This window comes from Carlito syrichta, unplaced genomic scaffold (genome assembly GCF_000164805.1).
Source record: "Carlito syrichta isolate Samal-C Ts95f unplaced genomic scaffold, Tarsius_syrichta-2.0.1 Scaffold303139, whole genome shotgun sequence".
Taxonomy (NCBI): domain Eukaryota; kingdom Metazoa; phylum Chordata; class Mammalia; order Primates; family Tarsiidae; genus Carlito; species Carlito syrichta.
The window spans coordinates 162232-185560 of record NW_007247235.1 but is presented as its reverse complement, the minus strand read 5'-3'; the positions used below and the strand labels follow the sequence as shown (position 1 = coordinate 185560).

The 23329-nt window shown below is 49.7% G+C and overlaps 1 protein-coding gene and 1 pseudogene across 2 annotated transcripts in view; both read left to right on the top strand.

Moving 5' to 3' along the window:
• The window catches only part of SLC37A2 (solute carrier family 37 member 2), a 23631-nt gene extending 302 nt beyond the window's left edge, over positions 1-23329 (top strand). The window contains exons 2-18 of the mRNA XM_021712227.1: positions 13697-13778; positions 14375-14468; positions 14596-14674; positions 16267-16402; positions 16841-16917; positions 17764-17930; positions 18500-18537; positions 18821-18973; positions 19304-19394; positions 20969-21031; positions 21367-21452; positions 21967-22015; positions 22177-22250; positions 22486-22564; positions 22689-22786; positions 23064-23128; positions 23299-23329. Of these exons, the coding sequence (XP_021567902.1) occupies positions 13697-13778; positions 14375-14468; positions 14596-14674; positions 16267-16402; positions 16841-16917; positions 17764-17930; positions 18500-18537; positions 18821-18973; positions 19304-19394; positions 20969-21031; positions 21367-21452; positions 21967-22015; positions 22177-22250; positions 22486-22564; positions 22689-22786; positions 23064-23128; positions 23299-23329 (1462 nt within the window). The remainder of the gene's footprint in view (positions 1-13696; positions 13779-14374; positions 14469-14595; positions 14675-16266; positions 16403-16840; positions 16918-17763; positions 17931-18499; positions 18538-18820; positions 18974-19303; positions 19395-20968; positions 21032-21366; positions 21453-21966; positions 22016-22176; positions 22251-22485; positions 22565-22688; positions 22787-23063; positions 23129-23298) is intronic.
• Positions 12821-13130, top strand: LOC110595623 (annotated as a pseudogene). The gene has a single exon (XR_002481948.1). The product of XR_002481948.1 is annotated as a 60S ribosomal protein L39 pseudogene (transcript).

The following is a 23329-nucleotide window of genomic DNA, read 5'->3' as shown; positions in this document are numbered from 1 at the left end:
CCTGCGCGCGCGCGCGCGCACACACACACACACACACACACACACACACACACACACACACACACACACACACACGGCACCTGCAGAACGCCGGGACTTGCAGCCCGGGAAACCGAGGCCGGGTTGGGGCTCCTCAGTGACCCTTTTGGTCTCTTGTAGCCCTCGGGTAGCACCAAGGCCAGAGCTCGGTGGTCCTGGGAACTTGCCTTGAGGAGGCGTCCAGTCCTGAGAGACAAACCTGGAAAGGGCACACCTCCCAGAGCAGAGCGGCAGCGGCTCTGCGGCTGGAGGCCCCCCCGACAGTGGAAGAGCTGGCTTCCACGGTGTTTTTCCTGCTGACCATGGGAGGCCACACATGTGGGGCTGGTAGGTGGGGTAGAGAGGTTTCAGCCTCTCTTCCCTGGGGCATTCAAACGCTGGAGCAGTTTGTTCAGTCTGAACACATATTATTTTAATAGTGCTAGTTGCCACCATTTACAAATCATAAAATTTAACAAAAACAGCGAGATTCCTGGCTTCTCTTGAAAAACAGGTGTGACAACACCAGACCTACAATTCCAAATTAAATTAATAGAATTGAGGAGCCACCTTCAGATAAGGTAGATGCTTTTAAGACGACCAGCTTGTCCTGATTTAAAACAGAAAGCCTTTCCCCCACCCTCTCAGTCCTGGGCAATGCAAGATGGTTACCTAGGCACTCTCCAGCTGGTGGCAGTCCTCATTGCTCCCAGACTTCTTCACTCGCTTAGGTTACTCACCTAGTCCTTTTTTAGTCTGGGGCTGCTAAAAGACTTTTTAAAAAAAATATGAAAATCATAACCCTCTTAAGGATATAAAAATGAACATGTGTTAAAGATGTTATTTTACTCATAATAAAGGAGTCAGAAGATATTATAATTGATTCAAAACAGGATGCAGAGAGAGGATGGGGAGTTATTGCTTAATGAGTATGAAGTTTCAGTTTGAGAAGATGAAAAATTTCTGGAGATAGATGGTGGTGATAGATGGTTGTACAATAATGTGAATATATTTAATCCCACTTCAGTGTACACTTAAAAGTAATTAAAATGATAGTTTATGTTATGTATATTTTACCATAATTTTTTTTAAAAGAATCTGGAAACATCCTCATGTATAGATGTAGAATATTGAGGCCAAACTGGCTTTTCCGCAGGTTGGGAGGGAGGATATTGAAACTAGCTCCATAGATATATTTTGCATGATTTATCAATCCAACACTTTAAAGAATTGTGGAATAGTTCAGTAGTCAGTTATCCTTTAGACAATGCATAGTTTTCCATTGACACACACTTTTTTATTCTACAGTTTCCCCATTTTGATTTTGAAAAACATATCCGGAAAGATTATCCTTAATCACAAAATAAAGCTGTTCTTATTAGATTTGATCTGATTATTTGCATAGGGACATCAAGAGTGTTAATTATAAGCTTCTTTAAGTTTGCTTTCCTGGAAGTTTTCATAAGGAATCCTAGATTAGACTTTTAAAAGCCCTTACTTACTTATTGTCCTAAGATTAGGAAGCCAAGCCAAGAAACTATGTCCACAGGTTTTGCCTGCTGTACCTATAAATTTGGCAAATTCTTCTCTTCTCAAGGTCCCCCAAATATCCTAAAGTTTCTGGACCAGCCAGGGAGTGACTTTCCTTTTTGCTTGTAAAGCTGAAAACCCAGCAAACCAGTTTTCTTGGGAGGATTTTATTAGTACTAGCACCATACAGTGAACCTTAATTCCTTAAAGAGGGTTGGTTGTATCTGATTAGATGAGCATCTTGCCAAATAGGCCTTGGGTGCATAACAAAATTTTCCAATTATGGACTGGCAAAAAAAGAGGACAGATTCATATTAAACCTAGGCAAATAACCATATTGCCATGAAGAACAAGGAGACGCAACAAGAGTTTCTGAATTCTGAGGAGTCAGGTAGGGAGAAAACGATATTTACAAATGGTTCACTTTGGTATGAAAGCAGAGTCTACTAAACTGTTATGGGTTAATAAGCTTAAGAAGAAAAAGAAAGATCTTCATATATCCAGAAAATAGAACACTATAATCACATTAACAATATTCCAAACATAGAGGACAGTCATCCCGCATCAGTTCATTCAGTCCCGTGTGATTAGTTTTGTTCTGCTGAATCTTGGGTTAGCATTCTCAAAAACCCATCTGCTTCTTGACTGAAGAGTTTTGGAATTTCTGATTTCAGTCTAGTATGTTCTTAAAGTTGTCTGAGTGGTGCCATCAGAAGCCTGTACCCAAGATTAAGTACTCAATACAGTGTTTTTCTGAGACAGTACTTGATTGTTATAGATAAAAATCCTGCCCTGCCAGGCCCAGTGGCATGCTCATAGTCCCAGATACTCGGAAGTTGAGGCAGGAGGATCATTTGAGCCCAGAAGTTCGAGGCTGTAGTCAGCTATGGTTACACCTGAAAATAGCCACTGCACTCCAGCCTGGGCAAAATAGAGAGATTCTGTCTCTTAAAATCCCCCAGAAAACTCTATCTTATAACTGATTGCTGAGCATTTAGAAAGTATCAGAGTAAATAAAAACTATCTGTGACAAAGAATTTAAAAGCGCTGGTTAACTTATTCTTATTCTTATTATTTCTCATTTTTGCCTGTATTTCTTTTAAATTTTAAAGATGTGTGGTACAATTCGGAGTTAGATATACAAATGTTCATTATGCTGGTACCCTTGTTGATGAGATGTGCCCCGCCTTCGCCTGGCAGTTGATAATTTTTAAAAATTAACATAATAAACCGGGCTCGGTGGCTCAGCCTGTAATCCCGCGCCTTTGGGAGGTTGAGGTGAGTGGATTGCCTGAGCCCGCGGGTTCGAGACCCACCTAGGCAGTGAGACCTCATCTCTACAATAAATAAAAAAATCAGCTGGGCGTGGTAGCGCATGCCTGTAATTCTGACTACTCGGAAGGCTGAGGCGGAAGGATCGCCGGAGCCCAGCAAGTTCGAGGCTGCGGTGGCCGGGAGCGGCCACTGCACTCCAGTCTGGGCGACAGAGTGAGACTCCAACTCAAAAAAAAAAAGAATTCGGAAAAAAAAAAAATTATCATAATATAACTGACAAGAAAATTTGGTTGGTTCTCCAAACAAAAAAAAAATCTAGACGATGTCTAAAAACATAACACTAATTTCCAAGAGGACAGTGAACATTACATTAATTTATAAAAATGGGTGAATATAATATTTATAGAGAAAAAAATCTTAAGATGTATCATAGAAATCCTGAGGTATAATTTACATAATACACCGAGACTATCAAGAGATTCAGTAAGTTTATGAAAACCAATGGCCTGGAAGATGCTAGGTTTCAATTAAAGAGGTAAAGTTGCAGCCTGTAATATTTTAAACACTGACGACACTATACTGTTGTCATCAGGCGAAGTGCCACCAGAGTCCTGATAAATAAAAACGTATCATGGACAGAGGACACTGAGAAATCTGTAGAACGTCTCATACAGCATGTGATTTCTGAAATATTTATATAATAACAACATTTTACCTATATAAATTTAACCTAGAAAAGGCTGAGTATCTCTTCTGATGTGACGATTATTTCCACGCAATTGATCAATATTAATATATTAAATAAAGCTAGTTATTTCTTCACCTCTCTTTTTAAAAGACAAAAGAACAAAACTGATTTTCCAGGGGTTTTCTTTTTCAAAATAGTATGAATAAACTCATCAAAACTGAACCAGCTTTGGCAAAATTTTAATACACTTGTTTATTTTTAGACTCATTATTTGCACATACTGAAATCCTAGGAAAATCAAAGCCCCTTTCCCACAAACCTTCCACAAACTTGTCCATTCAGGTTTTGTCCTTCACTGTCCTCTTTCTCATTCTGGAACAACCAGTCATTTTAGTTAGGATAAAACTGCTCTCTTTCTTTCCCATAATAAACAAAAACATGTTTCATTACCATGTATATAAAGTTGTACCTCTCTACCCCAGAGTCTCATTCACATATATTAATCATAACCTTTAACCAAAGTAACTGATATTTCTTTTTTTTGAGTTGGAATCTCACTCCATCTCCCAGGCTGGAGTGCAGTGGCACACTCACGGCCACCCCTCTGGCGATCCTTCCACCTCAGCCTTCTAAGTAGCTGGAACTACAGGTGGGCGCTACCACGCCTGCCTAATTTTTGATTTATTGTAGAGACAAGGTCTTGCCAAGTTGCCCATACTGGTCTCAAACCCACAGGCTCAGGCAATCCACTCACCTCGGCCTCCCAAAGTGCTGGGATTACAGGCTGAGCCACTGAGCCTGGCCTAGTAACTGGTATTTCAGAGAGAATGGGGGGTAGGGGAAGTGGCTATAAATATAAATAATCTGTCACACACAGGAATTTTAGGAGAACTCAGGAATCCATGTAACACTTTCTCAAGTCGTGTCATTTGCACACTTTTCAAAGTGTGAATTCAGTTGCTGTGTTCTCTGACATCTCTGAGATTTAAGACAGACAGAATGAAATTCTTTCACCACTGTGGACCTTTGCTGAGCCTCAGTTTCCTCGTTATCAGGTGGGTTCTTGAAAGTAAATGTGATAATATAAGGAAATATCCTTGACCCCTCGTGGCTGGTGGAAGATACCCAATAGGTATTCTTTTACTTCCTTCCTGATGAATATGGGTTTGGATTCCTGTCAAACACCAAAAGTCATGTAGTTCTATTTCAGGTTATATTATTATGCTGAACTCTGAGGCCTGTAAAGACAATTAAGACAGGTTCTACCCTCTTAGAACTAAGGATAAAGCTGGAGAGAGGGTATGTACACGTAAGTCAGCAATTTTAGAAGGCCCTGCTCTATGTACCAAAGGGTGATGTTTCATATGGTCCAGGGGACCGGCTAGGGGAACATAGAGGTCAGCTGAGGTGGTTTTGAAGAAAGCTGCTTTGTTGAGCGTGTCTAACACCTGAAGTTTGAGAGACTACATGTGTCAGTTGCTTGGCATACAGGAAGCACGTGGTGTATCGTGGCTCTTACTGTCATTATTAGTAATTATATTATTATTATAGGTAGATGTTAACCCAGTTCGCCTTTCCTGAACAAAATATAGGCTGGGGTGGAGGCAGATAGGAATAAAGACTTATAGTCTGAACATTAGAAATGAACTCTGTCACACTTAACTGCTTTCACATGTCCCCAAGGAGGGCATTTAAGCAGAAGTGAAGAAGACAGAGTAGGAAGTTGAAGGTGAATTGGCCTCAGGCTTTAGACTCCTTATCTGTAAATTGGAGACAATGGTAATACCTGTGTCATACAATTGTTGTGAGGTTTAAATGAGGTACCACGTGAAAAGTACTTAGATGAGTGCTAGGCTCATATGAAACGCTGAGTAAACACTAATTATTAACTGTTCTATCTGCTTTTCCTATGACTTTTGTGACAGGCATTGGTTATTTGTAATTCTTATAGAACTGCCAAGTGAAGGTTAGCTTCCCCATCACACACATGGGTATAATGAGGCACAGAAAAGTATGTAAGCCTGTCCAGCACCACAAAGCTAATAAATGACTAAGCTGGAATTTGAATTCAGGTTCGTCTGATTCCTAAGCCTGAGTCTTTCCTCTGTCTTCCATAGTGTGGGGAGGGAAAAAGGTCACGTGGCCATTTGACTTCAGACAGATCACTTAATCTCTCTAAGGCTCGATTTCCTTCTCTATAAAATGGAAATAACAATGTACTTATATTTTACAGGGTTTTGGTGAAATCACATGAGAAACTACTTAGAGCACTTAGCCCAATGCCTAGCATACTTGGTATTTGCTAGGTACTTATACATTTCTGTGGAGGGAGAGATTAATCTTCTCTACGAGAAGGTAGTCTTTGAGTGAGTAGAGATCACAGAGCCAGCAAAGAGCGTGGGGGTGAAGACATGGCCTATCTACAGACTGGTAGCATGTGGTTATGTCTGGCCGGAGCATAGGGTACCACAGGAGCAGTCCCTGGAAAAGAGGCTGGGAGCCATGTGGTACCAGGTATGCGAAGGCAACTGCATCCCAGCAAGAGTCAGAGACAGGAGTTTCTCCTGGAGAAGATGGTACTGCTCTCCTCCTCCTGCCAGACCTTCTCTGTCAGGATGTGGTGGACAGCTTCCATGGTGTTTCATAGCCACAGAGTGCCTGAAGTTTCCCAGCCCTGGGCCTTCCGTCTGCGTGGGCATGTCTGGGGGCAGCTGGCAGCATGGGAGATGACTGTGGCTGGTGCTTATGGGCTGGGCCCATTTCCTGGGTCCCTCTGAGAGAGCCAGCTCAAGCCGTGGAGAAGAGGAGCTTGTGGGAGGAGAGACCAGGGTGACAGCAGCTGGATGAGCAGGAATGGGCAGGAGGATGAACTGGGCTGGCAGGAAGAGCAGGGCTGTGAGCTCCCACAATGCTGTCTTCCCCACTCCCTGATCTTCACTGTAGGCTGGGAAAGGCCACAGCTGAGCTGGTGGCTGCAGCCAGGATGGATGATTCTGCCCTGCAGAGTTAGCGAAGGGCTTTCACAGACAGATACTGGTGCCCACCCTCCGCAAGACTCATCCCGAAAGAAAACCTGCTGTGTGCCAGATACGTTCACATCCACGTTATCCTTATCACAATCCTGTGCGGCAGGAGTTATCTTCTTTAAAAGAAGACCAAACTGAGGCGTAGGAAGGTTAAACAACTTGCCCAAGGGCACAGTAAGTGGCAGGATGAGAAATTAAGACTTGGCCTCTTTTGGTCTTAGTCTGATGTCCTTCCTTTTCCCGATTCTGCAATGGCCCCAGTCAGATCAGGGGCCTGGATGCTGCCTGTGTGGCTTTCTCACTTACTTTCCTGATGACTGCAAAGAGATGCTTGGTTAGGGCAGAGAAAGAGCTGCTTAAAACAGGCTATTATGGGAAAAGGCTGCTCTGAAAAGGACATGAGGCCTCCTCGGGAGAACCTGGAGGCTGGGCCTGTGATCCCAACTCCCACCTTCCAGGAGAAGTGTGTGACCCTGTGGGGTCCCCACCCCCATCCCCTCGTGACTATCAGCTGCCCCCCCCCCAGCTGTTTTCTGCACTTCCTCTTCCACCCTGCTATTTCCTCTTTCCCTCCTTACTGAGCTGGCTGGCATGTACTCACTGGCTTGGGTGGGGCTGTCTGACTCAGCCCCTGTGGACTGGTCTAGAAAGTAGCAGCAGGGTTTTGAAATAGTCTGTATGGTTGGCCAAGGCCTTGTTTCTTCCCGTCAAACTGCACCAACTGAGAGCTGAGGTTGGAGTTGAGCAGTCCCAAAGTAACAACAAAATTGACGACAGGCGCAGGAGGCAGAGTCCCCAAGCCCAGGACTCTCCCTTATCTGATTGTCGCCCAGTGGGTGTGTGTATGGGGCTGCAGATGGTGTCACTGCTCTCATTGGGCTTCTGGCTCATGCCTCATCCCTGGATCCTTTCCTGCAAAGGAGAAGGAAGGAGTGGGTGAGGGTGAGGAATCCTAAAAGCAAGGCCATAATTTACTTCCCCCTCCCTGGGCAGGACCACAGCTCTGCCATCATCAACATGCTTCCATCTATGATATTTACACAACCTTTCTTCAGAAGCCAGCCCAATTTCATACCTGTTGGCCGCCTCTTCTAACCCCACCAGTTCCCACTCTCCTCCACAGTCGTTCCAGTTGCCTAAACAAAACCTCATGCTGTAGCTTAAAGCCACATCTTTTCACTCTGAGCATTCAGGGTTCTTCAACTCAGCTTTCTTTTCAAAGCGAAACAATTTATCCTGTATTTTCTTCTTGCCTGAAAATATTATCATCTTAGTCACCAATCTCTTCTGAAAGTCCTGAGTTCCTTGTGGCCACTGGCCAATGACTCTCTTCTCTGGGAAGAATCTTGGGGCCGAGCTACAGTATGAGGTTTTGTTTAGGCGACTAGAATGACTGTGGAGGAGAGTGGGAGCTGGCTCCTGCCCTGGGAGCGCTTCATGTCTCCTGCCTCAGAGGCCCTCCCAGAGGTGGCTTGTCCTCGTCCCAACTTGTGCGCTGAAGACCTGGCTCAGGGCTCTGCTCTGTCATGTCTGTTCCTGGCTGGCCTTTCCCTACCAGGATATCTCCCAGTGGCAGTAGAGGACTTGGCAGAGGGTAGGGGTGGTGGCACTGTCACCACTGGCCCTGGCCTGGCTCTTACTGTGCCCAGCCCTCTATCCTTTTCAGATCTGCCAAGTCCCAGAACAGGCACATCCAAGAACAGGCCACCAAGTCCATTTTCTCAGGGCAAGTGCCAGAGTCACCTGCAGCCACAGTCAGCTCAGCCTAGAACGAGGGTGTAACTTGGGAGCCACTGGGGACGCTACTATCTCCTAAGGCCAGCGTCCCTCTTCTTTTTAGCCATTGTAGTGGTGGTGGTGGTAGGTCCTACAAGATTTTTGTTTATTTGTTTCTAGTCTGTGGTTACTTTGGAACACACTGTTCCTTGTAGTGATCCCAGAAGCGTTCCTGGTGCAAAGTCTTAATACGGTTGATAAAGCTATCATCGTTCTCCTTCGAAAGAATAAATTGGACTGTCAAGCTAATAGTTAAGAGATAGCTAGTTCCCTCTCCATCTGACTTGGTTATTCAGTAACCAGTATAGGGTATGGGGAGGTGGGACTCTAAGAAGTGCCACCTTTTGCTAGCAAAGACTTAGAGGGTCATGGGGCAGCTGGCCCCACCTGAAACAGCCCAGGGGCCTTGCCCTACATGCCCTTTGGTCCCTCGCCTGCTTGTCCAGCCTGGCCTGGCCCCTGGGGCTAGCTAGGCAAGGCCTAGCTGTGCATATTGCGTCTCTCGCTCCCCTTCTAAGACCTCTTGATGCGTTAGGGAAGGGCTAGTGAGACGAGAAGTGAAACCTGTGGGTTCTAACATGGAAGAAGCGTGTCAGCTGCCCTTCCCGTGAGTTAATGTGAGCTTGGAAGCCTTGGCCTTGGCCTAACCTAGACCCTAACTTTACCAATGTCCCCAGTCCCCTCAGAACTGTGGTATCTTGGCCTTTTTCTCAGAACATGTGAGGCAGTGGAATGGAAAGAGCATGAGACCAGGAGGCAGCCTGGCCCAAGCATGCCATGCTCAGCTCATGGTAGGACTTTGAGCTCATCCTCTATTCCTCTGGAGTCCAGGCAAGAAGTTCCAGAGGAGGCCAAACACAAACTTCACAAACACAGTTGAGGACATCTGCCCCTAGGAGTCATGACTCTCCTGCTATCTTGGGTGTTGGGGTCAGAGCTGGGAGGGAGGTCAGGCCAGCCCCTGGAGGAGGACAACACTGGAATCTCCAAATCTGACAGGTCAGGATGCCAGCAGGGACCCCTGCTTCCTGTCTGTTCCTGAGAACAGGTGGAAAGGCTCTAGCGGACGAGGGTCTCTGCTCTGTCCCATTGTAGGGAAGCAAGGGAAAGCTCTAGGAGCTTCAGGGGATCTTTGTGTTCATTTAAACCCAGATGACAGTGGGGAGGTGGGAAGGTTGGGGGACATAGCCATACAGCCATTCAAATCTCTTCTAACTTCCAGGTAAGTCCAGGGTCTGGAATCCCCACTCCCTGGAGAAGTTTGGTGCCAGTCCCTGACCCCACTTGCTTTCCTAACAGAGCAACATGTCTGTCTAGACCTCTCCTGTTCTTCTTCCTCTGCTGAACGTATGAACCATACTCGCTGTCATTTCTAAGTGCCCACTGGGTGTCAGGAACATTTTAAGACCTTTTATACACATCATCTCACTAACTATGATAAGGGTAATAAACTCTCTGCTTTTCAGATGATCAAATAGATTTAGGGACTGAAACCAGTTTTTCTTGATTCCTAAGTCCTTGTTCTTTTCTCTTATAGACATCAACTCCTTGAAATATATTGCCTAGGGTCCCCCGCGATGCTGCCATGTGCCCAGGAGTGCCTGGCAGGATAGAAAAGGCACAGGGCGCTGGCCTGACCCTCAGTGAGAAGGCCTGTCTGGGGCTTCCTGCCAAAACCTACAGGGTCTTCACTTGGCTTAGCCTGACTGGTGTCCAGAGCACCCTGACCCAAGAAATCCCAGCCCCCTTCAGTGGCCTCCCATCACCTCCAGAGACAGCCTAAATGTCACAGCTTGGTACCCAAGGTCCTGTGTGGCCTGGTCCCGGCCCCTTCTCAGCCACCTCTCCTTATCCACTTGGCTGGGTCCCACCTTCCCATATCCTGACTGCCACAGAGTTCCCCAAACAGGTAGTGTTATTTCACGCCTCTGTGCTTTCGCACATGCTGCTTCCTCTGCCTGGCACAAGCTCCCTGTCCCAGCCCTGGTTGGCCTGGGCACCTCCTGTTTGTTTTTGAAGATGCAGCTGAAGCCTTACCTCCAAGAATCCTTTCCTGAAGCTGCTGCCATCCTGCTGGGCTCGGTGTCCCTCCTTCGTGCTTCCACGTCATGTGGGACTGCTCTCTGTTATAGCATCGTCACGCCAGTTCTTACGCCTCTCCCCGTACTGATCTGGTCCTCCAGGGTGGGGAGATCCCTCTTACAGTTTCTCTTGCTGTTGCTGGATCTCTAGTATGGGGCCAGCCACAGGATAGGCACAGGGTGGATGGGAGAGGAGTCTTATCTCTGCCAAAAAGAATCAGGATGTTAGAAATGAGCGTGAGTGCGTCTGTCCTTCTGGCACAGCTCCTCCTACCAAGGTTGGGAGGAACAGGACTCCAGGTCAAAGGAACATGGAACAGATAAGGAAGAACACTTGGGACCACAGGCAGGAGAAAGTCAGGGGAGCATGGACTGAGGTTGCTCCTGGGTGGGCAGGTCCTGGGCCTGGGCGGAAGCAGTGTGGTGGTGGGAGTGGAGCATGGGGGGAGGGTTGCTGGCAGCCAGCCTGTCCTTTTGGACCCCCTGAGAGGACTGAGCATGTCTTTTAAGGGGCAGTCTGGCTTCCCAGTCAGCACCAGGGCTCTGTAGCTGGCAGGGACCTCACTGCTGTTCCTGTCATGGGAGAACAGTCATAGCCAGGGACCCTGGGGATCTTTCAGACCCAGAGAGGATCTTATTTGTCACCATGGTCAGTAGTCAAACATCCTGGCAGGGGCTCTGGCACTGCCATGAGTTCAGTGAAGGTAGGCTCAGCTGACCTAGGGGCCTTAAAGGGGGTACCACCAGGGATCTAGGAACTAGGGTGAGAGTAAGATTGTGTTCACTTATCTTGTGGGATAGATGGGGCTGATGCTAGCATCCGTGTGCAACTGCTGAGGAAACCAGAGTCAAAAAGGCTTAGGAACTTGTGTGGGATCACATGGGAAGTTAGTGAAAGACATCCATCAAAGCTTCGCTTTTCCCTGGACCAGGCAGCGTCCCAGGCAGGGCTCCAGGTGGGTGCTATCCACAGGGCTTCCATTCATTACTTTTTGCAGAAGACCAGGTGGACACCTTCTCCAACTTGTCTCTGAGGATCTGTCTTAGATTCTAGAAGTCACTGAACTAGGAGTCCTGAGCCATATGGCAATGGGTGGAACCCGGAAAACATTGCTGCCACCATGCTTACTGATTGTCAGTCACTGTGACAAGCACTTGGAGTTGTCCCAGCTTCCCTGTACAACTTGAGTCCCAAGAGAACCTCTGTGATCCATTCATGCATATTCAGGGACCAGAAGCCAGAGAGGCTGGATTGTAGAGCCACCTGCAATCCAGATAACAAAAGCTGGAACCTCATGCTTGCTGGGATGGAAAGTGCTGCAAAGTTTTAAGCAAAGTAATGGAAAAGACATGTGTAACTTCATTCTCTTTTTTTTTTGAGTTGGAGTCTCACTCTGTCACTCAGGCTGGAGTGCAGTGACACGCTCACAGCCACCGCAGCCTTGACCTGCTGGGCTCAGGTGATCCTTCTGCTTCAGCCTTCTAAGTAGCTGGAACCACAGGCACACGCCACCATGCCCGGCTAATTTTTTTTTATTTATTGTAGAGACAAGGTCTCGCCAAGTTGCCCAGGCTGGTCTCAAACCCATGGTCTCAGGCAGTCCTCTCACCTCAGCTTCCCAAAGTGCTGGGATTATAGGCGTGTGCCACCACGTCTGGCCTAACTTCATTCTCTTAAGAAGGTAAATTGTGGGGCCCAGGTAGGAAGCTCAATCCAGGGGTGAAGGGAGAAGGGGTCTGGTAGCCCAACCCCAATTCAGACTTTGCTGAAATATACCTTTATTTCACAAGTGGTGGCCTGTATTGCTTCATGGGGAGTGATTTGAGGGTGTGGAAGCAGATTCCTCAGGAGGGCAGAGGGAGCCCCCGGTGTGCTGTCCTCAGGTTCATGGTAAAGGGGAGGGAAGGGCTTTAGAAGCCCTCCCGCTCTTCTGCACCACCCTTTTCCACGAGATCTTTAATGAACCCAGGCTCTTGGTCTCTCCCAACGCCTGGCCCTTTCTCCTGGGCTGGGAGTACACTCTGGGGTCTGTTTTCCACACTTCCTGGCTTCTGGCTGATGACCCAGCTCAGCTGCTGCCCTGCTGAGGAAGCAGACAGTGACTCAGGAGGGCTCTGAGGGCCCTGATCCAGGCCTCAGGAAAGGGGAAGGGGCTGGGAGCAGTGGAAACTCTGAGTGGTGCCTGCCTGGGCTGTTCTTTCCAGCCCAGACCAGAGCATGGGATGAGACATGGGGGCAAGAGAGGGCACATGGTGTGAGCCACCAATGGAAAGAATGGGCTTTCTGTCCAGTGGGCTAAACAGATTGGGACTAGGAAGAAGACTTGGGTCTGTTACCAGCTGCCCCACTGCTAACTCCTTTTCCAACTGTGATCTGGGCTGAAGCAACCTCTATGTCTGCCATGTTCTAAGCTTAAGAGGAATGTTGCTCTTCCTTTCTCCACCATTGTGGTGTGTGCAGTGGACTCTGTTGCTTTCCATGTCTTCTCACAAGACTTTCAGGATCAAGCGATTCCTGGCCAAGAAACAGAAACAAAATCATCCCATTCCCCAGTGGATTCGGATGAAAACTGGTAGTAAAATCCAGTACAACTCCAAGAGGAGCCACTGGAGAAGAACCAAGCTGAATCTATGAGGAATTGCACATGAGATGGCACACATGTTTATACTGAATCATGGTCACCATCATCTTACCATTATCAAGTTGAAAATATCTTCATAATCGGGAAATCGGACATGTTTAATTGGGATGTGATTTTTCTTTTTGTTTATATGCTCTGCACTAGTGGCTTAGTAATAAATATGTGAAAACTTTTGTCTGGAAAAAAATGTTGACTTCACTTTAAAGACAGACCCTTCTCCTCCTTCAGTCTCCCACCCACCTCCATCATTTCTGACATTTGAAAATGACTAACTCTCCACCTCTATCCCTACCCTCCATGCACACATACACAAAGGTGCCCTTACCTCAGTGAGGCCAAAGAAACGTAGAGGTGCAGGCAGGGGTTCAGAGCCCAAGGAGGTGCTTTCCCGTAGGTGTTGGTGCTGGCTCTGTAAGAGGCCTCAAGAGTTGAGACCAGGAAGACAGGTTCCCCTGAGCTCCCTGGCCTCCAGGCATTTGCTCCTAGCTTTCCCTTGGCCTCTGCCCCAAGGAATTTGTGTCAAGAAGGGGAACCTAAAGGGAAGAAGTTGGTGGGGTGGAGGCCTTGGGGCTGCCAGAGCAGGTGCAGGCAGGATCCTGATCCAGAACTTCCAGCCAGGGCCGACTTTCTGCTAACCCAGATGCCCATTACTTCCTGTAGGTTCCGGGGCCTCATCCTGCTGCTGACCTTCCTCATTTACACCTGTTATCACATGTCCAGGAAGCCCATCAGTGTTGTCAAGGTGAGGCTGGGCTGGTGGCAGGAAGAATACGGAAATGCACGCTTTAATAGAACTGTCTGGACTTCTGTTCAGCCATTCTTATCCCTTACCATGGTCCCTGAGACCATTTCTTCACCGTGACAGGCTCCCATCTTTTTTTTTTTTTTGAGTTGGAGTCTCTGTCGCCCAGATTGGAGTGCAGTGGCCGCTCCCAGCCACCGCAGCCTCACCTGCCGGGCTCCGGCGATCCTTCCGCCTCAGCCTTCCAAGTAGCTGGAACTACAGGCTCCCATATTTAGCAGCTCTTTTTCCCAGGAATGTAATCCTGGGTGCTCCTTTTGAGCTTCTTCACCAGAACAACTGTGCCAGTGGGTGTGGGTGGAATAAGAGAGTAGACACCCTGGGCTATGTAGACTCTGCTCGTGGGTCTAATGTGGCCACTTTTCCCAGTAGTCAGTTCCTGCAAGAGGTGGTGCCAGCAGAGAGATCATGGGATCTGGAGGCGGGGTGGTGGTGCTGGTATAGTTAGGGCAGAAGACTGATTGCTCCCTTCTGGGTCAAGTGGGCTCTGGGACGAAGAGATGACTTCTGACCTGTGTGTCCCATTGCCTCTCCAGAGCCGTCTACACCAGAATTGCTCAGAGCTGATCAACCCCATCAATGACACCCACAGTCTCAATGACACCACGTGGTGCAGCTGGGCTCCATTTGGTAAGAACAGAGTAAGGTGCTCTCCCTCCACTCCCTTTCCTTCTTCCTCAAAAAAGTTGTTCAGAGCTGGGAGAGCTGGCAGGGGCAGCCATGCAGCCAGCTTTCTGTCTCTCTCATCTGCTTTCAGATGAGGAAAACTACAAGGAGTTACTGGGTGCTGTGGACAACGCCTTTCTTGTGGCCTATGCCATCGGCATGTTCATCAGGTAATGAGAGAGACCAAGCCTGTGACCATCCAGAACAGGATGCTTCAGATCTGCTGCTCCTCTTGATGAACCCGGGGGCAGCTCCCACCAGAGAGTGGGAATGAGACCAAGACCTCTGCACATGCAATCAGCTCACTGCCATGCTCCTTTTCTTGCCTCGGTCGCCGGAACTGCTCCTTCCTGGTAGACTCCCACTGTTAGACTCCCACTATTAACTTTTTCCTGGATGCTCCTTTTGAGTTTATTCACCCAGGCAGCAGTGCTGGTGGCTGCGGACTGGGACCCTAAGGTGCAGAAATAGCTAGAAAAATCCCCATCCTGTACTGCGTCTCAACTAGCACAGCAAGCATGGATTTTCCATGGCAAGTATGATGTCCCTGGCCAGGAATCCAAGATGAGTAAGGCAGGGTACTGCCTCCAAAGAGCTCACAGGCTAGTGGGGGCAACTGATACATCAGCAGCCAATGACAAAACAGTATGGTGACTCTTAGCAGAGGTGGCCATCGAGTGCTCTGGGAACTCAGAGGTAGCCACTCAGTCCAAGCTGGAACTAGAACAGAGGCATTAGGAAAAGCTTCTTGGATAAGGTGGTACTTGCACTGCTTCGAGAAAACTTGGGCTTCGTGGTGGAGAGGGGCCAGGCAGAAGGAATAGCATGAGAAAAGGCAAATGTGAAGCAGCGTGATCTCTGGGAGGTTTATGTAAAATCCAAGGCAATTAGTAGCAAGACTGAAGGATGAGGTCATTTGCAGGGGGCCTGGGAGCCACGCCACAGGCAGATGAGAGCCATTAGAGGGTTTTCCCCAATGTGTCCCATTCAGATGGACATTTCTGATTACTCTGAAAGTGATGTCGAGGTAGATTTGAGAAAGGGGAAGAATGGTCACACTAAGGGACAGATCTGATAGCAACCCAAGCTGTTGCCCTTAGGGATTCTCCCCCCTTGGCACTGTTACTACAGTGGCAGTAGAGACGGAAAACAGGTGGCACACTCTTCAGAACTATTCAAGAGGTAACCTGGACGAGTGTTGGAGCCTGAATGTGAGGGGTGGGGAGAAGAGGTAGGCGCCTGAGTGCGCTCCCTGGCCTGGCTTGAGTGACCAATGGGTAGTGTTCACCCAAATGCTGGAAGCAGGATGGTAAAGGAGGCAGAGCTGGGTGCAGGAGGAAGAAGGGGATTCAGCTTTAGGCTGTTGAGTTTCAAATGCTTTGGAGGCATCTGGGTATAACCCTGAAGCTCTGGGAAATAGATTAGGACAGACGATCTGTAGTTGGGGCTAATTAGCCTATGGGTGGTCATTAAAATAGTAAAATTATGCAAGAGACTGCTCTGAGAGGAAAATGAATGACAGGCAGGGGCCAGCCAAGGGGGAAGGTAGGCAGCACTAACATCGTGGAGCACGGTCAGTAGTGCCAGAGGAAGCACACAAGTCTAGCAGTGGGGACGAAGGTCAGCCCTGGCATGTGGTGACACAGAATCCATTGATGGGCCCTTGGCCAGAGTTGCTTCATAGCATGGTGGGGGCAGAAACAAGGAGGTGGAGAGTTGAGGCAACCACAGAGGAGGGTAACCACAACTTTCTCTTCTCCAGTGGGATTTTTGGGGAGCGGCTCCCGCTCCGTTACTACCTTTCAGCTGGAATGCTGCTCAGTGGCCTTTTCACCTCACTCTTTGGCCTAGGATATTTCTGGAACATCCACATGCTCTGGTACTTTGTACTCATCCAGGTACGAGTCTCTGTCTCGCACTCGGGCCTTTGTTCCCATCTCAGAAAGGACTTTGAAGACTGCTAGTCCTCCCTGGTCACCCCTCAGTCACAGTGGATTGGGATTTGGACTCCCTCTTCCCCGTCCAGTGCTCCATGTTACACTGCATGGGGTTCTACTTCCCAATCCTGATGGCCACACATTTATTCACTCAGCAAGGCTCCTCGAGCACTATGCTGAGGTCACTTCCAATGCACAAGAGGTTTGGTCTCTGCTCAAATGATCTTGAGCTAGAGGAGAAGCCAGCTTGTGACACTGGGGTGTGTGTGGATGTATATGTGAGGGAAGGGCGAGGTTTGTAGTGTGAGGTGTGGAGGACTCCTCAACCCAGGGCAATCAGAACAGGGAGCATGCTGCATGACCCAGGCTTGTTCCACTCTCCTTCCTCTCTCCCTGTAGATCTGCAACGGGCTTGTCCAGACCACAGGCTGGCCCTCCGTGGTGACCTGCGTTGGCAACTGGTTTGGGAAGGGAAAGTGAGTGTGACAAGGAAGGAATAGCAGGAAGGGTCGGGAGGGCTGGGGGTCTCGAGGTGGTCACTCATGGTCTCCAGTGTAATTTCAGGGGGAAAATTAGAAAGCTGCCATCGTGTTGCTGACCTTCACTTGCTGACATATAAGCATTTCAGTGCTAAAGAGCAGTCCTGATTTTCTCACTGATGAGGTTTTAACCCCAGAACAGGCCACCTTAATTATACCTTTCTCTCATTATATATGAATTTCTATTTTGAATGAGAATGAAGTGAAGCCTATACAACTTTTTTTTTTTTTCTGAACTGCCTTGTATGCAAAAAAAAAGAATTGCTTTAGAGCAGGGATTCTCTCCCTTGGCACTTTTGACCTTCTGGGCTGTTAGAGTCTTGGTTATGGGGGCTGTTCTACGCATTGTAGGCTACTGAGCCACACCCTTGGTGTCTCCCTTCAGATGCCAATAGCATGTCCTGAGTTGCGACTATCAAAAATCTCCAGCTGTCCCCCCAGGGGGCAGAACCACCCCCTAGTTGAGAATGGTGCTTTAGAGTGAGACTGTGGAGCAAAAGAGAAGAGAAAGGCTGGTGTGGCGAGAATGCCCATTGGTGCTTGCTCAGGTTGCTGGGCAGGGGGAGTGGGATGCCAGGCCCTGCCGTTGCATACTTCACTTTAATGGAGGCGTCCCACTGCTCTCTGGCTTGGGGCTTCAGGGGTTTGAGAGTCTCAGTCTGTGGTGCCTCATGAAAGCTGTAGGCATCCAGCTTCTTGAGCCTGCCTGGGGTATGAACAGTATGCTTTTCTTTTTGCTTTTTCTACTCTTCTCCCCTCTCTCCTTCCTCCCCTCCCCTCCAGGCGGGGACTCATCATGGGCATCTGGAATTCCCACACATCTGTGGGCAACATCCTGGGCTCCCTGATCGCCGGTATCTGGGTGAATGGGCAGTGGGGACTGTCATTTATCGTGCCTGGCATCATTACTGCTGCTATGGGCATCATCACCTTCCTCTTCCTTATCGAACGTAAGTGGACCCCTTCTTCCCCACAGATCCCATAGGTGAACCTCTAGGTTTTCTGTTTCTGGGAGAAGGCCACTGGATCTGCTGGAAAGGTTGCTGGTCATGGAGTGGGAGGACCAGCCATGTGGCTTTGGACAAACAACGTCTCATAGCCTCAGTTTTCTCTTTGTAAATTAAGAACATCTACTTCATAGGATTTCTGCAGGTTTAAATGAGACACCCTAGTTACCTGGCCCCTAGTAGATGCTCAGCTAGCATTGGTTGACTCTGAGAGGGGAAGAGGCAGTTAAAGGGATATTCTTAGAGTAACCAGTCTCTTATATTTGGTGCAGACAGCCTTGTGAGTTAGCCAGGCCAGGTATTACAGCCACTCTGTAGCTAGGAGTACTAAAGTTGTTAGGAGAGCCAGGACTAGAAACCTTCTCCTGAGCGCCAGTTCCAGCTCCCTTTTGCTGGGACACACACTGGCCACCTTAGGGTCTGGCTTTTGGGACAGCTTAGACCCAGTGCAAGGTGAGGACCTGGCCTGTTGGGAAGCTTCTTAGAAGGTTTTGGTTGGCTTTTTTTTTCAGACCCAGAAGATGTGGACTGCACCCCTCCTCAGCACCATGTGAGTAGGAGCCCTCCCGGTCCCATCCCCTCCCACTCTATCCAGAGGGCTGAACCCAGAGAGAGGTGGGAAACTGGAGGAGGGAGCTCTGGTCCCACAGTGACTTCACATAACCAATGTGAGGCCCTTGGGTCCCCCCCACCCAACCTGATGGGCCTGACAGGTTAGTCCAGCTCAGGAGAGAGACATGTGTCTCCTCCAGCCTGGGAGTCCTGTGTGTCTCCAGCTAATAGGGGGTTGTGCATGGGCACGCCCACAACAAGGTCCCCTCTCCTCTGCTCAGGGCAGGCCGGTTGAGGACCAGGACAACGCGGAGGGCCCTGGGAATGGTCCCTATTCTAGCAGGGAGAGTGGCCTTGAGACTGCAGCCAGGTGCTCTAAGGAGCCATGCGAAGAGCCTGCTGCCATCAGCTTCTTTGGGGCCCTCCGGATCCCGGTGAGAAGTCTGGAATGGAGGGAGGAAGGGGGCTGCAGATTTTTCTGTTGGATATCAAGAGATGCTCAGGGTGATCTGTAGTTTCCAGAATTTCTTTATAGGAGCTGTGTAAGTTGGATGGCCTGCTTGGGGAAGGTGGTTGGGAGAATTGTCTCGAAATGACATTGAATAGCAGCCACATTGCTTTTATTGAGACTGGATGTGTATTTGAGGTTGCTTTGAGTGGCGAATGATAGAAAGTACTGGAGCAGGGCTAAGCCCTCTCATCACAGCTGCCACTGGACCCAGGATCTCTGGTCCCCTTTTCACATGCTCTGTTATGCTCCCCAGGGTGTTGTCGAGTTCTCTCTGTGTCTGCTCTTTGCTAAGCTGGTCAGTTACACCTTCCTCTACTGGCTGCCCCTCTACATCTCCAATGTGGGTAAGTATGACGGGCAGAGGGGTGGCAGGAAGGGGTCTCTGAGGAGGCCAAAGCCACCTCTGATGGGAGAAGGAGCCTGTCATGGTGATGCATGTGACTCCAGTGTATAGACAGGATTTCTGCTGAACCTCTCCCAGGCTGAAAAGAGATTTATTTGCTTAAATGGAAGCCAAACCCTGTCCATTACCCCCTAGATTCTGACTCCAGTCACCTTCTCTCCCTTGGAACTGAGGTGGGGATTAGGAACTCAAAGCTCTGTCCTGCAATTCTTCCTATCTTCTTCTCCAGCCTGCCCACCTCCCCAGCCTGCGTGACTCACAGGTGGTAGGGCTGGGAGGTACTAGGTCTGTCCTTTGAACACCTCCCCAGCCCAAAGAAGAGGGCCTGGTGAGCTACCCCCACTCCTCACAGGCTGGTCGTGAACAGAGTGTACTTCTCCCAAAGAGAACCTCACGGGATTGATGCCTTTGTGCCTGGGTCTGCTGGGCTGCTCTGGGGGTTCCGCGCCATCTTGTGGGCCTGCTCTCCCCAGCCTCTCTCTCTACTCCTTCTCAAGGATGGACCGATGAGGCGAGAAGGATGTTCATACCCACTTGACCTAGGTCTCTGCTTTTCCACAGGTGGGGCTACTCAACCGAGGATCAGCCCACCCCACTCCCCCCCGCCCCCAGGAGCCTCAAAGCTCCACCAGGCCCGAGGACCTCTCTCCCTCCCTCCCAGCCCTGGGGAGGAACGCCACCGCCTTACCACACACTGTGCTTGCTCTAAACAGGATACTGTAGGAGTTAGTCATGGCCAGATCTCAAGCTGGAACTTGCCCCACAGCTCTATCTGGGGGCCTCTCTCTATGATAGTGGTGGAGTGTAGGGAGGTTTCGTGGACACTGTGACTCTTTGTTTTGTGACCTTGGTGCTGACTTCAGAGTATGAAGCAGCCTGGAGCGTGGGGCTACAATTCCAGCTTCTGAATATTCCTTTTTTTAAACCTGGATCCAAAGCCTATGACCCAGGGTCCCCATTTTCCTGCAAGTCTCCCTCCCAGCCACAGGGCTGCCAAGAATACAGAGATTCTCCACGTGAAGGAGGTTGCTAGGCATGAGGAGATAGAAGATTCGAGGGCCTGAGTTCTGGAAGCTGCAAGCAGAAGGGGTGGGGATCAAAGTGCTGTCTCCATATTGATGAAGGAAGGATCTGCTCAGACCTGTGTATGAGCACAGACTGAAGGTAGATGTGACAAGCTCCTACTGGGGCCTGCACCTAGGGCCAGAGTGGAACAGGGAAAGGGTTGGGCTGAGGCTGTGCTCTCCAGGGAAAAGGTGGTCATGGGACATAGTACTCAGGGACCACATCCCAGGGCTTCAGGGGAGGGGCTGTTCTGAGAAGTCAAGGTCATCCTGCAGGGAGGATGACCAGAACTAGGGGCCAGAAGGACATCTGCCCCAAACTGCTGCACACTTACCCTGTGATCCTGGCCAGTCCCTGCTCCATGGGTCCTCTATTCCTTCCTCTATTCCTTTACTCCAGGATGTTTGCCCTGAGCCCCCGTATCTGACCACATGTCTGTGTTTTCCACAGCTCACTTTAGTGCTAAGGAGGCTGGGGACCTATCTACGCTCTTCGATGTTGGTGGCATCATAGGTGAGGACTTGCCCTGCTCTGCCAGCAGGCTGCCTTCCCCTCTTCTCTTGTGGAGAAGCAGAAAGAAAGGACAGGTCTGTTGGACTATGACCTGGGCAAGTGGCACCAGAGGAAAAATGGCTCCTGATTTTATTCTCAATTCTGTTCCTGCCTGGCTGGGTGGGCCTAAGAAAACTTGGTCTTCCTGTGGCAACAGGCCCAGGGGCGGGCTGCGGAGGAAGGAGCTCTACTGGTTCTTGATGCCTGGGCAGGGTGATGAGGCAGAGCTGGGTGCCAGGTGAGGGGATGGTGTGGTCCTGTCTGAGAGGCAGTGTGTGAGTGGGTGTGTGTTCCAGGTGGCATCATGGCTGGGCTCATCTCTGACTACACCAGTGGCAGGGCCACCACTTGCTGCATCATGCTGATCTTGGCTGCTCCCATGGTGCGTATGACCCCAAGGGCAAAGTGCGTGTGCATGTGAGCAGGTGCCTGTGCAGGTCTCTGACCTGTGTGCACATCAGTGCATTTACACACATGACTGTCTCTTTGTACGTGTGTGTGTGCATCCCTGTGCACACATGGGGGGAGGAGAAGCGAGGCGCAGAGGAGCAGGCCCCTTGGAAAGAGATCCAGATTGAGGATTTTGGAAAGGGATTTGTGACTATTTGACCTTGGTGGAGAGGAAGGAGACTAGCTGCTAAACTTCTTGACCAAGGAAAAGAGAAGAGATGGAGGTTAGATATGAGAGAAGACTTTCTGGGGAAAGGGAAACAATAGATCACCACATTTTAGACCGTCCATTCCATCTAAAGACCAGAGAAGTCTGTGTGTTAGGGAAAAGGAATAAGGTGACCTCTAGGGTTCCAGGGCAGGAGCGGGTTGTTCCAGACGTTGGGGCTCCAGTCTAGTGAGGGGAGTCTGGGTATGACTCTGCCTCTCCCCTTCTCCTCTCACAGATGTTCCTTTACAACTACATCGGCCAGAATGGGATTGCCAGCTCCATAGGTGAGGAAGGGGTGGCTGCAGGTCCTGCCAGGCCATGGGAAAGGCACTGCCTTGGGGGCTCCATGAGGCTGACCTTCACGGGGACATCTGTGGAGGGTCTGAGAGGGCCTGAGGCCTGGGGATCCTCCTCTCTAACTGGACTGTCTCTGCTGCCATCCCAGTGATGCTGATGATCTGTGGGGCCCTGGTCAATGGCCCTTATGCACTCATCACCACTGCAGTCTCTGCTGATCTGGTAAGTGTGGCCACCTCCTAGGGTGTCAGGGACCGTTCTGGGGGCTTGGACAGGGCCATCATCTCCAGGTTCATTTCTCTCTCCTGTCTTGCACAGGTGAGACCCTCAAAGTCTTTTAGAACCCACCATGGGCCCCTCTTTCCTCTCCACCCCAAGCCCCAGTCCCTGTCTTCCTCAAGACAGCCCTCCCCCCGTCCTGGTTCTGCTTGGTTCCCACTCTGCTGTCTCTCCCCAGGGTACTCACAAGAGCCTGAAGGGCAATGCCAAGGCCCTGTCCACTGTCACAGCCATCATCGACGGCACCGGTTCCATAGGTCTGTGACCCTGACTTTTGGCCCCAGCAACTGAACCCTAAGCCTTGTTGTGGGCAGACCCCTTTGTAGCCTGCCCTCAGGTGGGCAAGGAGATTCCCTCCTCAGGAGGCTGTGCTCTGTCCAGGTGCGGCTCTGGGGCCTTTGCTGGCTGGGCTCATTTCTCCCACGGGCTGGAACAATGTCTTCTACATGCTCATCTCCGCTGATGTCCTGGCCTGCTTGGTAAGAGTCCTTGAGGTACACAGATGGGTATTGGAGGCTGCTCTCTCTCGCCAGGCTGGAACTCTAGAGGTCCAAAGCATTGACCACTGGGGATTCTGGGACAATGAGAACAGCTGCCCTTGGCGCAGAACTACTTTCCCTCCCATAGGTGGCCTCCTGCCAAACGAAAGCACCTACCCCTTTCTCTACTGCCAGTCCCCTGGCCACCTGATACTGGGAGCTAAGTACTCAATGTTAAGGTGCTCTCCCTTCCCTCTTTGCCTTGGGGTCCCCACAGTTCCTCTGCCGGTTGGTGTACAAAGAGATCCTGTCCTGGAAGTCATCCCTGAGTAGAGACAGAGGGTGAGTGCTCCAGCAGCTAAAGCTGCCCCTCTGACAGCCTCGCTTCTCAAGGGAATCAGCCCAGTGCTCAGTTTCTCCAACCCAGTCTGAGACTAATCCAGCCCAGACCTGGGGAGCTCTGAGCCCCATCCCACTAACCTGTCCTCTGTTGTCCCCATGTGTCTCCATAGCTCTAGTCTGGTCCTAACCCACCCGCGATAA